Source organism: Ictidomys tridecemlineatus, chromosome 5 (genome assembly GCF_052094955.1).
Source record: "Ictidomys tridecemlineatus isolate mIctTri1 chromosome 5, mIctTri1.hap1, whole genome shotgun sequence".
Lineage (NCBI taxonomy): Eukaryota > Metazoa > Chordata > Mammalia > Rodentia > Sciuridae > Ictidomys > Ictidomys tridecemlineatus.
The window spans coordinates 63,625,779-63,637,833 of NC_135481.1; the positions used below are offsets into that span (position 1 = coordinate 63,625,779).

General features: G+C 43.0%; 1 protein-coding gene across 8 annotated transcripts in view; it reads right to left on the minus strand.

Moving 5' to 3' along the window:
* Positions 1–1,635: 1,635 nt before the first annotated feature.
* Dcaf5 (DDB1 and CUL4 associated factor 5) overlaps positions 1,636–12,055 on the minus strand; it is a 97,482-nt gene continuing 87,062 nt past the window's right edge. For all 8 annotated transcript variants that reach the window (XM_078050117.1, XM_078050116.1, XM_078050114.1 and 5 more), the window contains one exon: positions 1,636–6,266. In XM_078050117.1, the coding sequence (XP_077906243.1) occupies positions 4,515–6,266 (1,752 nt within the window). In that variant the 3' untranslated portion in view covers positions 1,636–4,514. The remainder of the gene's footprint in view (positions 6,267–12,055) is intronic.

A 12,055-nucleotide genomic window follows, 5' to 3' on the forward strand; every position in this document is an offset into this window, starting at 1 on the left:
TGGTATTTATGTACCCTAGTAAAGAGATCTGTAGATAATTACTTCCAAACCAACACCACATTTTTTGACCTCCTTTATAAATTAGGGATTATGCTTGGGGATTTTGGTTGGAGAATCTTGATGACCAAGTGTTTTAGACCATGCCAGTCCCAAGGCACACTAAATGATAGTTAATATGAATCCAGGAAGCTCTTGAACCCAGCCAGCTCTTCATTTCTTCCATTGCAGTCTTCTTGATCACCTTCCCCCTGAATGTCTTCCCTCCTAACATCCCTACACCACAAGAACTTAGCTCATGCCTGAGGACTCTGTGGGAGCACCCAAGGATCTTAGTGTTTTACTCTTTCCCTAGTTTTGGTGGAGTGCTGACAGAGGCAGATTTGAAGTTGGCATTCTGTACTTCAGCTAGAGAGTCCATGAGCTCAAGGCTTTGGGCCCATGAAAAAATTCATTTTCAAAATTCAGTAATTTTGAATATTTTCTTACAACATGATACTACCATAGCTCTGCATAAAACTTGTGTAGAGCCCAAGTAGACTCTGTTAGGAACTGATCCTCCTGCTTGTCCCTAACCATATTAGTGCAGGGCCGGCTGAAGCTTACCTTGCCTGAACCTCCATCCTGAGAAATATCAAACTACCTTTGTATTAACAGTAAAAGCAATTAGGGTGCATATGGATCAGATTTTTCATTTACAATCTACATAAGAAACACTGATTCTTTTTACAAATTCAAAATAACTTTTATTTGAATTCATGTCTTTTCATTCCAGCATGGGGCTCAAGAACAAATGAGCACTCTGACTGAAACACCCCACCTGAGAACACCACTTGTCTAAAGCCATGATCCTGCTGCTGGGGGCAAGTCTGGGACTCACTGAGCCTCCACATATCTTGATGTTTCCACCCTATTGCAAGGCCTTGCTCAGGTCATAAGGGAAGGACAACTGTGCTTTGGAAGTATCTGTTTTCCTGACAAGAGTATTAGTTGGCAAGAACTTTTTGGTTAACCGCAGTAAACCACTTTACAGGCAGGGCATATGAATTTTGCCACTTTTTTTTTTTTTTTAAAGGAAAAAAAGTCTGTGGGCTGGGGATGTAGCTCAGTGGTAAAGCACGTGCAAGACCTTGCATTCAATTTTCAGTACTAAAAAAAGTTCACAATGCATGCCTGAGACAGATCAGGGAAAGCAATTTGATATTTGGAAACATAAGAAACCATAATTGGGGTGAGGTGTTTGTTACGTCACTCTACTGTAATACTCCCTAAGTTTCAACTAATATGAGTGTAAAAAAGTGGAGATGTAGCCCAGAGCACCCCAGGATTCAATCCCCAGTACGGGGCGGGGGGGGGGGGGAGTCAGTTTCGGATTTCACCATCCTGAGTTCTGGTTAGCATGGTAAAGGAAATCAAATAGATACCCACCTTCCTATCCTACATTTTCTTGTCAGATGTGACTTTGGTCCCAATACTTAGAATTGACAATGACCATTGTCATGGATGTAGAGTTTGTCTTTCAGTCTTCAGCAAGGTATTGGATCAAATTTCCAACTGGGCAAAAATTAAAACAAGAATTAAAGGAAGAGGGGTGTCTAGGCAACCAAGTCTTCCCAGGAAGAGAAGAGGAAGACAAGAGAAGTGAATAACAGGTTTATTTGCATATACACAAGAGAAGAGTTAACGTTGCTGGGTGAAAAGAGGCAGGGCTGTGAGGAGGTAAGGCTTCATCAGAGGAAGGCACCTGGACAGACAACAGGAGACTCTCAGCTAAGTCAAGCACAGTTGCAAACTTCATTTGCCCCAAGCCAACAACTCATTTAACCATTTACCTACTGTCCTCAAGAATCATTTACAAAACCAGATGGGAAACAGTGGAGAGACACAGTTTTACATATTTAGACCTGCTACTTAAAACTTTATGTACAAGATGCAGGAAAAAACCCAAGAGGTACTTTCAAATAGTTCTTAATCTTATCAGTGCTATCTGCTCTGCTAGTAAAAATACCATTGTGGAAGAATTTGGGGATTAAATGCACCTCTAAATTTGGGGCCTCAATTCTATAACAGTTTAAGCAAAGAGAACTGAGAAGTAGTTCCTTTCTTGATTTCTAGGACCACAGCCACACATACAAGATCCCTGGAAGTGAGGATGGAGTGGCCACAGACATACATTTCTCAGCCTGCTCCAGTGGCTATGTCATGGGGCCTGTATGTCTCAGCTGAATCTGTAATGCTGGGATGTCTTTCCCAAGGATGGAAGTCATCCTTCTAACAATGATTTTTCTTGGCTTCTAACATTAATCAAAATGAATTTTGACTTCTCTTCTGAGTAATCAAGTGAAATAAAGGCTTTTAATAAGAAAGACCAAGCTCTGCTTTTGGCAACTATAACTACCAATAGCAAGTTCCCAAGGGAATTTAACTTCTTTTTCTCCAGGAGGATATGTGGATTGTCTTTACAGAAGCCAGAAGAGGCTACCTGGTGAGTAGATTAAAATCAAACAAAACATAAGGGTTGGGTGTACTAAGAAGGGGAAGAGAAACACACAGTGAGTGGTTATATCTTTTTTTGTATATAAAGGATTAAAAATTTTCAATTTAATACATTTTGGAAAAGCAAATGTAAAATGACTTGGGCTTATAAAACCAGAATTTACAATTATCTGTGAATAGTCAAAGACAAATCATAGAACCATTTTGATTACAAATCCAAAGTAATTCTAATGTTGGTTACAGAATCGCTGTCCTGCTCCCCCAGTAAGAGTCCAGTCGTTGAATTGGATGCATCCTCACTCTGCTCCTGCTCCACCTCCCTCGCCTAAAACAGTGCTAGTGTGGACCCCAGTCACATCACACATATATTAGGCACGTCCGACCTTCCGCGAAGTTTAGTGACATGTCATCTCCTCTCGACTTGCCAACCACTTTCCTTTTCTGAAGAACCATCTCCCCAAGAGCCTGATTTCATCCAAGTCTTCAGGTGGCCTCCCCTTGGTCCTAGTTCCATCAGGACAGGTCCTCGTCTAAGAGGAATGCTGGGTCAGTGAGGCCACAGTAGTCTCCAGTTAGGTCCTTATGATAATCCCAGCTGGCTCCTAGGTATCTAGCACCTTAGTGCTCAAGAAAGTTAAACTCTTCTCTCTCCCTCATTTCTTGCCAGCATTCTACCCTCCACATGTGACACATATGCTAACAAGACATTTGGTCATTCCTAGGTCTTCCTGTCTCACACAGCCTACCTTGATAACTGAGTGACGGTAACACCACAAGGCTGAAAATCTCTTGGACTTTTCCTCTCTCAACCATTATCTGCCTCCATGGAATTCAGTCTCTTCCAGAAGCCAGTTGTCAAACCAGTGACTCCTCTGCACATACCCTCTGCCTCCCGATGGTCCTGCTGAATCTGTCAGCTTGAGATGCCTGCTGCACTGTGACGTTCAGTCAGAACGTCATAGTCTTTGTCAAGGGCAAGCCTGGGGGAAAATAAATGCCAGTCCCACCAATTCTGATGAATAGTTTTGGGTTGAATTAAAAGAACATAGTAGCACATTCTGCTCTTCACTACACTGGTTCATTTACACACCTCTAACATCCACCTTAGTAGTTTGAGCACAAAGCTCTTGAGAGCTGTCTCTTCTCCTCCCTTCAGTATGTCTAAACTCCATCACATGGAGCCAAGGAAGCACCTGCTGGCCTTTTGAGTGCCTTTTAGGAACTAGCACCTAACTGGTTAATGTATTATCCACAACTAGTCATATTTTATGGCCTCCATACAGTACATATTGCAGCATCACTCGATTTGCAAACAGAGAAATTTATCAGGGATCTATAGGCTCTTGAATCAGATCATAAGTGCTAACCTCCATTAGCATTAAAAATGTTCCACTTTTAGTATGTCCACATTAAATGCTCAATGAAGAAGTGTTACTTAGAGAAAACATGGAATATTTCTTTTTAAGAAAGGAACCATGCTTTCCTTTCCAGCACAGCCCATGGGCTGCAGGCCTGTTTTACTCTCCTCTCCATGCTCTCAGCTCAAGTCTACAACTCACTGGCAGCACAATCTGATTGAACAGGTGCTCCTCGTTGAGACCAGAACACCTATGACACGTGAACAGGGTGAGATGGCAAAAACTATAGACCCCGACAACTAAAAGAAAGGTCTCATGAGACAATGAGCTCACACACGCCAGTACACACACTCACACAAAATCAAACATCCCAACAAGGATTCACTTTCACAGAACCTTGCACAGGTACACTATGCTCACATCTCACTAGAAAAGGAATAACTTGGATTTTCCCCCTTTTCTTTACACAGCACAAGCCTATGGCCAGTTAGACATTCAGACCCATTGTTGAATGTTGAATAGAAGGGAGCAGCAGCAGAAACGAAATTTCAGGCCCTGGTTTTATGTGCCTTTAATACTTTTTTCCCTTTCCTCTGTGTTCACTAAACAAGAATTTTTTTTTTGTAAGGCTACTTTTTGTAGCTTTTTTTCCCTTTGTATTTATCATGTTTTAAATTTCTTCTCTGAGGAGCAATTCTCTGAATCTGTGTCTTCCAATTCGACTCGGTGCCTTTTGAAGCCACTGTGGCCATGAACAGCCCTGCTGCTGTCTGTGGTGTCAGTGGGCTCCTCTCTTGTTCCAGCATTAGGAGTCTCACAGGTTATTTCAGACCCACAACAATCTTTGTGTAGGAGTGTCCCTGTCAGGGATGAGTTATCATGGTCAGTGTCTGAATGTCCTGGGGAAGAGTAGGCCACCACCTCTAGCTCCCCAAAGTTCTGCCCATTGTTGTGGGGGTGAGGGGGTCGGGGGTGCAAGCGTCCATTGTTGTGATTGGCACAGATGGTTTCAAGGCTCCTTTCTTCACTGTCATCAGACTGGGTCCTCGGACAGTTTCCAGACCCGCTGTTGAGAATGGAGCCCGATGTCTTGGGCATAGGAGGAGAGGGTGGTTCCTCAGCCCGGCTGCTCAGGGCCTTTCCATTGAGCTTCTTGGTTTCAAATGAGTGTTCTACAGAGCCACCATTGTTACCGTCCTGAGAGGTACCCTCTGGTGCCTCGGTCCAAGGTTGGCTGCTGTGCTCATAGCCTGGGACACTGCTGGGATTTCTAGTGGAAGTCCCTTCTTTAAAAGCATCCTTACTGCAGCCTTCAGGTGGCAGGTCCTGGTTCCTCGGGACCATGGTTGTGTTTAGGCAGATTTCCTTACTGGAAGAAGGTGCTGGGCTGTCTTTGTGGCTGGTTCCTGCTCTCCCTTCATCTGCCTCTCCTGTCACCAGGGAAGTCTCTCCATCTTTGTTATTTGAGTAGGAGATATAGGAGTAGCGCAGCCATTTGTAAGCTTTATAAATTTTTCGCTCAACTGATTCTATGTCAGAAGTTGGTGATGCCCGGCTTGGCTGAATCTCCAGAGTGGAAGTGCTCCGCTCAGGGGAGGAGGTAGGGGAAGAGGAAAGGTCATCCACTTTAATCTGGGGGTAATCATAGTTGTCTTCTCCAATGTAGGTGTTGGTGGGCTTGGCTGGGGCACTGGGCCTCTCTTCTCTGGGTATTTTCTGTCGCCTCCGCATGGCATTTCGCTGTCGGGTGGAGGCTCGGCGTTCATTCAGCTCCTCCTCATCCTCTGAGCTGCTGGAACTGCTGGAACTGCTGGATTCCTCTTCAGGGCTAGGTGATCGTGGTCGGGGGAAGAGGTCTGTGTCTAGTTCAACCTCACAGGCATTCTCTTCAGAATCAGACTCATTGGACAGGGCCAGGAGGCGCTTGTCCTGGTAGCGACGCAGAGCAGACAGGCGCTGTTGGCGAGAGGCTGCATCCTCACACGTGGGTGTTGGTGGGGTTGATGTCACTGCATTTGTAGTGGTGACTCGCAGGGGACCCAGATGGAAGGCATTGTCAGCAGACTCATCTATTGTGGGAGGTGGAGAGTGGGGCAGTGAGGCTGAAGACTCAGAGTCAGTATAGCCTGAGCGCTCGCTGACCCCTGCATGTAGCTGAAGGATGGTACTTTCACTGAGGTCACTGTCTGAATCAGAGCTCCAGCCCTCAATCTCTCGGCGTACCAGAGAGTCAAAGAAAGCCATCATCCGGGGGTCTTCTTGGACCGACTGGTTGGCATAGTCATGCGACAGGCCACTTCCGCTGTTCAGCACAAGGCTAATGTACTCTTCGTGGGTGTAGAGGCAGCGGGAATCGTCCTCAATTCGGCCATCCAGGTCTCCGGTGCATCCTGGCTGCTTGTATGGGCTCCAGATCTACATAGATGAAAAACAAGATATCTTAAAGATTGGCCAAAGTGTTAAAAACTTTCAGCAGGTTGAAGCCGAGTACAGAGAGACCACTTTTCTAAAGTGAAAATAAAACCAGCAGTCAGAAATTCTGTGACAGTTACTATTTCAGCCTACAATTCCACTTCTCACCAGCAACATTTACATTTTATTGAGATGAGGGTCTCATTATGTTGGCTCAGATTGGCCTCAAACTCACAATTCTCCCACATCAGCCTCCCTAGTAGCTGGGACTATAAGTGTGTGACACCATGCCCAGTCTTGAACATTTCTATTTTTTAGCTAATGGGAATTGCTTACTGGTGATTGATAAGAATAGCCAACTCCAACACCATAGCTCCTTCTCGGACATGCAGGCATCAGTTACCCAGGAAACTGGGTTCTCTTAACCAGGGAGCTACTGGCTTTCTCCCCAGTTATTCTATTAACTGCAAGAATAGAGGTTACTGCAGCCCTATCCCTTAACACTTCCCACTCTGCTGTCAGGGACATGGGCTCATTGTTAAAAGATGGCAGAACTAGGATTCCAACTCAGGGCTGTCTGATTCAAAGGCCCAACTTTACATCCTGGATAAATTATGCAAAAATCAAGTTCAAGGTAATTAAGCTGTCACTGCAAAAGAGAAGGATTAGCTCCACCTGACTCCCAGACTAGTCCACAAAACAGCACAGAGAAGCTCAGTTACATCAGCATGTAGCCATGGCAACTCAATGAAATTCCAGGCGATTTTCTTGCCTGACAGGCTGGTGTCTATCTTTAGATGGCATCCAACCCAGAGAACAGTGGTCTCTCATTCCCCATCTGCTATCAAGACAAAAGTTTTCTTGCCCTAAAGCTATCAGAAGACAAATTCACCTTCTTGTGGGAACTTTATGGGGCTAATTCCTGTTGTGCTTTACTTGGCAATTCCTGGGAGCTGGTGTTTCTTTGGAGTATTCTCATTTCAAAGGACACGGAAGAAAACTTCTAGAATAGCTTCTCCCCACCAATTTCCAAATCAGATTTATTTTTATTCACTGTCCACAATTCCTCTTCCCAGGTATCTTCCCCTCTCTGGATTCATAATCTCACCAGGAGTTTTAAGGCACTTATTCTTAAACGTGAGTGCCCAAGAATCTCCTGAAGAATAACTACAAGATTGACTCTGAAAGACCCACTCTTGGGAAACATTTAGACATGACATCTAGCATAAGGCTCAAGCTATAGATGACTATCTCTGTAGAAAAGTACTTAAGGGACTAAAAGTTTAGTGGCTTAGAAAGGAAGCAGAGGGGTCCAAAAGGTCAACTTCTTAGGATGTTTTTTGGGTCTTATTTTTTTGTTTTTTGGTACCAGGGACTGAACTCAGGGACACTCAACCACTGAGCCACATCCCCAGTGCTATTTTGTATTTTATTCAGAGGCAGGGTCTCACTGAGTTGCTTAGTGCCTCATTTTTGCTGAGGCTGGCTTTGAACTTGCCATCCTCCTTCCTCAGCCTCCCAAGGTGAATCTTATTATTAATTTTGAGCTAAGTCTCTCATCTCCACAATTTACAAATGGCAAAATGAGCCATTTGTACATGCCTGATATCCCTGTGACTCGAAGGCTAAGGCAGGAAGATCGCAAGTTCAATGCCAGCCTCAGCAATTTATTGAAGCCTGAAGCAACTTAGTGAGACCCTGTCTCGAAATAAAAAAATCAAAAGGGTGCCAGGCAGGATGGTACACACCTGTAATCCCAACAACTTGGGAGGCTGAAGCAGGAGGATCGTGAGTTTAAAGCAAGCCTCAGCAAAAAGGCCCTAAGCAACTCAGTGAGACCTTGCTTCTAAATAAAGTACAAAATAGGGCCGAGGATGTGGTTCAGTGGTCGAGTGCCCCCTGAAGTTCAATCTCCAGTACTAATAAATAAACAAACAAACAAACAAACAAACAAATAAATAAATAAATTTAAATAAATAAAAAAGGGTTGGGGATGTGGTTCAGTGGGTTAAGCACTCCTGGGTTCAAACCCCAATTAAAAAAAAAAAAAAAGGTAAAATGTTATCAACCATGTTCCCTAATATGAAGAGAAATCTATTTGTCTTTCAAAGAAACTCTGAATTTGTTACCAGTAGTGCAAAATAATAATGGTGAGATGTTGGCCTAACTACTTTGCAAACCTTTTTAAGGTTCCAATCTACCCAGTCTCCCATCCCAATGTTTTCACTTCAGGAATGAAAATCACAACACTGAAAATTGGCTTTTGTTTGGGCCCTGGAATGTATTCAACGGAGGCAGACAGTCCATTCCTGAAGACTGTGGTAATGGAACAAAACAGGATCAAGAGGTAAGAGCCAGCTGGTGATCCTGAGGAAGGCTCAGATCCCTCACCTAACCAGGGAATCAGATGGATTTTCATCTAATCCTGATCCAGAGTAAAACAAAACAGCCAGACTTCAACAAGGAAGTTACGGAGCTACAGGATGAGCAGGAACCTTAGCCCCACCACTTCTCATGACCCTGAGCAAATGACTTCAGTCTTGAAAGCCTCTATTTCTCATCTGTAGAAATAAGAATGATGAAATGCATAATCTATACTCAAGCACCAACAGACATGCTTCTTCTTTCATTTGGTGACTGAATACCGCAACCACAAAGATTTAGACCCACCCCCAGAGAGAGTTTTGTACATCAAAAATATTGACTGTCCCTATGATCTTGGTCTTCATCCTTAAAACATCAATTTCAATCATTTGTGAAATTGTTCATTTCTTTATCCTGAAAGTCAATAACTTAGAAATAAGGCAAAGAAAAAAACAACTTCCTGTTGTCTATTAAATGTGGCTAGGGGGCTAGGTATGCCTCTTTGTGGGGCAACACTCTGAGAAAAGGAAGAAGAATGACAACTAGTTCTCTAAGCCTTGTGAAGAGTTTTTTTCAAGAGCTGCTGAGGAAAAAGGATGAAGCTCAATTCTTATTCACATATCATCCAAATGATCAATTAAGTGGCAAGTGAGCTACTGAGTGACCACGACATGGAAGAAGCAACTTAAAGCCCTTTGTTCTCCTTGAGTGGTTACACTGAATTTAGAATTTGTCTACAACCAAGGAAATGTAAAGATAAGGTCCTAAATTGTTATTCAAGGGCTTATCACATTCAATGTGGCTTCCAACACTGTCTGGGCCTGTCCACAGTCTGCCTTCATGGCCTTATCTCCTAGACCCACCTTCTTCTGGTCCTCTTTACTTTGGCCAAATGCAATAATTTATTCATAAGCACAATGCATAGTAGTTGATAAATATTTGTTGGAAAATAAATAAATAAATAAATATACAAGCCCTTTCTTGGAATGTTCTTCCCATATTGCTTCTCTTTCCTTTTGAGGTCTTTAATTTATTCTTCAAAATTAGCTCAAATATTAACCTATACTGAAATTACCCCAGATGAGAAAAATCTCTTCTTTCTCTCACAAAACTTTGTTTATATTGTCCTGTGCACACACTGCATTTCCCATTGTCTTTTTTGACTTTTCTACTGGGTCATCAATTCCTAGGGAGATCTGTGTTACCATTTTACGTTCCCCACAAGGCCTAGCACAAATGGCACACTGTAGGTACATCACAAACATGGGATGAATAATGAATATTGAGCTTTGAGGGCGGTGGGAAGAAAGCCAGGATTTGCCTCATTCCTTCACATGTTTAACCATAAAATGAACCTCCTCATTAGGCTTGTGTGGGCATTCAGTGGCAGAAGGCCTATTATGGGTGAGAACATACGGGCCCTGATGAGAGAGATTCTTCTCTAGGCTAAAAAGGTAGCAGCAGGGGCTGGAATTGAGGTTCAGCGGTACAGCGCTTGCTTAGCACATGTGAGGCCCTGGGTTCGATTCTCTGCACCACATAAAAATAAAATAAATGTATTAAAAAAAAAGGTAGCAGCAAAGGATAAGGGCAAGGAAAAGGTAGAGTGGAAAGAGAAAAGCAAGTCTCAGGCTGGACTAGAACACGGTACGTGAGAACTCTTTGAGCCTTTTGACTCTCTCAGAAGTGGGTCTATTTACGAAATTTCTATTTATTAAAATAGAAAATTTATTAAAATAGAAATTGTCATGCACAGGTCATTCCCAAGGCACTCCTGGGTGTCTCAAGTCCTCACTTTACAGAGGGAGACTGATCCAAGTGCTGAGACTCACTGGCACTTTTCAGGGTGATGTAGGCATCAGCAAAGGCAGTAGCTGCAGCGCTGTACTAGGTGTCTCATCCTCCTCCTTCTCACCTCCCCTCCATCACACCATTCCCAACCAGATGGTGAATGGGGAAGATACTTGTGAGAGAGCAAAGCTGAGCACTCCAGAGCTTTCAGCTTTCAGTCTCACTGTGGTCATCTGTGCATACTTAAGGTTTCAAATGGCTAAACAACTCCTGGTTCCTATGGGAACCTGGAAGCAGTGAGCTCCATAGCTCAGTCTGGATAACCTCACAGAGAAAACATTTTCTTCTCTTTCTTGAGAACCTGGCTAGTCTCCAACCTATGACCTTTAGGGTAAGGACTTCAATTGACTAAACAATAACTGGGGAGACTTAGCATAGAAGCATCCCAGAGTACGCGGCCAAACAGGAATTCTCTTCTAAAGGAGATGCCCAAGCACAGAGCTCTCTGAAAGAAAGAATTGACTTCAACAGGCCTAGAGAGGACATTATAGAGCCAACCGATTAGTCATAGGCTAAAGGAGAGGAGAAAGCAATGTAAGGGGCAGGGCCATTTCAATGACAGCCCAAATGAAGGAATATTGAGATGATCAAATCAGGCTGTCTGCTGCCTTCTCCCAGCATGGAGAATGTGGTGGAACAAAGGACAGGGCTCTATCATAGCTTTATAACTAATTATCTGTGTGACCTCAGACAGTTAAATTCATAATTTAAATTTCATCACCTGTAAAAAGAAAAAATTGGGAGAAATGACCTAAAAGACTCACTCTATCTCTCTGGGGAAACAATTGCAGCCAATAAAGTCAGCCCTAATTCCCAGGACTAACAAAGCCTATGTAGAGAAGGTTGGACTAAGAGCTAATAAAAATATTGACCCACACACCAATATAATATTTCTGATAGCTGTCTCTTGCCATCAAGTATAACTTGATTTAATTCCAGATAGTTGGAAATTTACTAAATCACCACAAACCAGTTTTTACTTTTTCTCTGAAACCTTTCTCACATTTCAAAATCACTTTAAGAAAAAAATTTAAAAACTTTAAATTTTGGGAGGAGTATTATTTATCCTATTTTAACTCAAGTTACTTTATAGGATTCTCAAAAATTTCTCATTTTTCCTGAACTCTCATTTCCTCAGATGTGGAAAAAGGGTCACTAGCAACTGGAATGTGAGTGATGGGAAGTGGGCTATCCTTTTGTGGACATAGGCCAGGCTGGGTTCCTCTGTTGTGGAGATTAAAAATATTCATTCAGCTGATGTGCAATTGATGTGTTTAGTATTTACAAACAAGTAGCCTCAATCACAACCACATTTTTTTTGCTGTATCCAGAGACAACTTATCTTGGTTCTGACAATCACTTCAGGGATAGTGGCTCTCCTAACCACCCAGGTAAGGTTGGAGAAGCAGAACTCAAAATCAAAGGAAGGCTGAGGTAGGAAAAATCCCAAGTTTGAGACCAGCCTTGGCAACTTAGGTAGACCCTGTTTCAAAAAATAAAAAAGGGCTGGGGATAGAACTTGCTGGCAGAGCACGCCTAGGATCAATCCTTAGTCCCTGTCCTCCAAAAGAAAATAT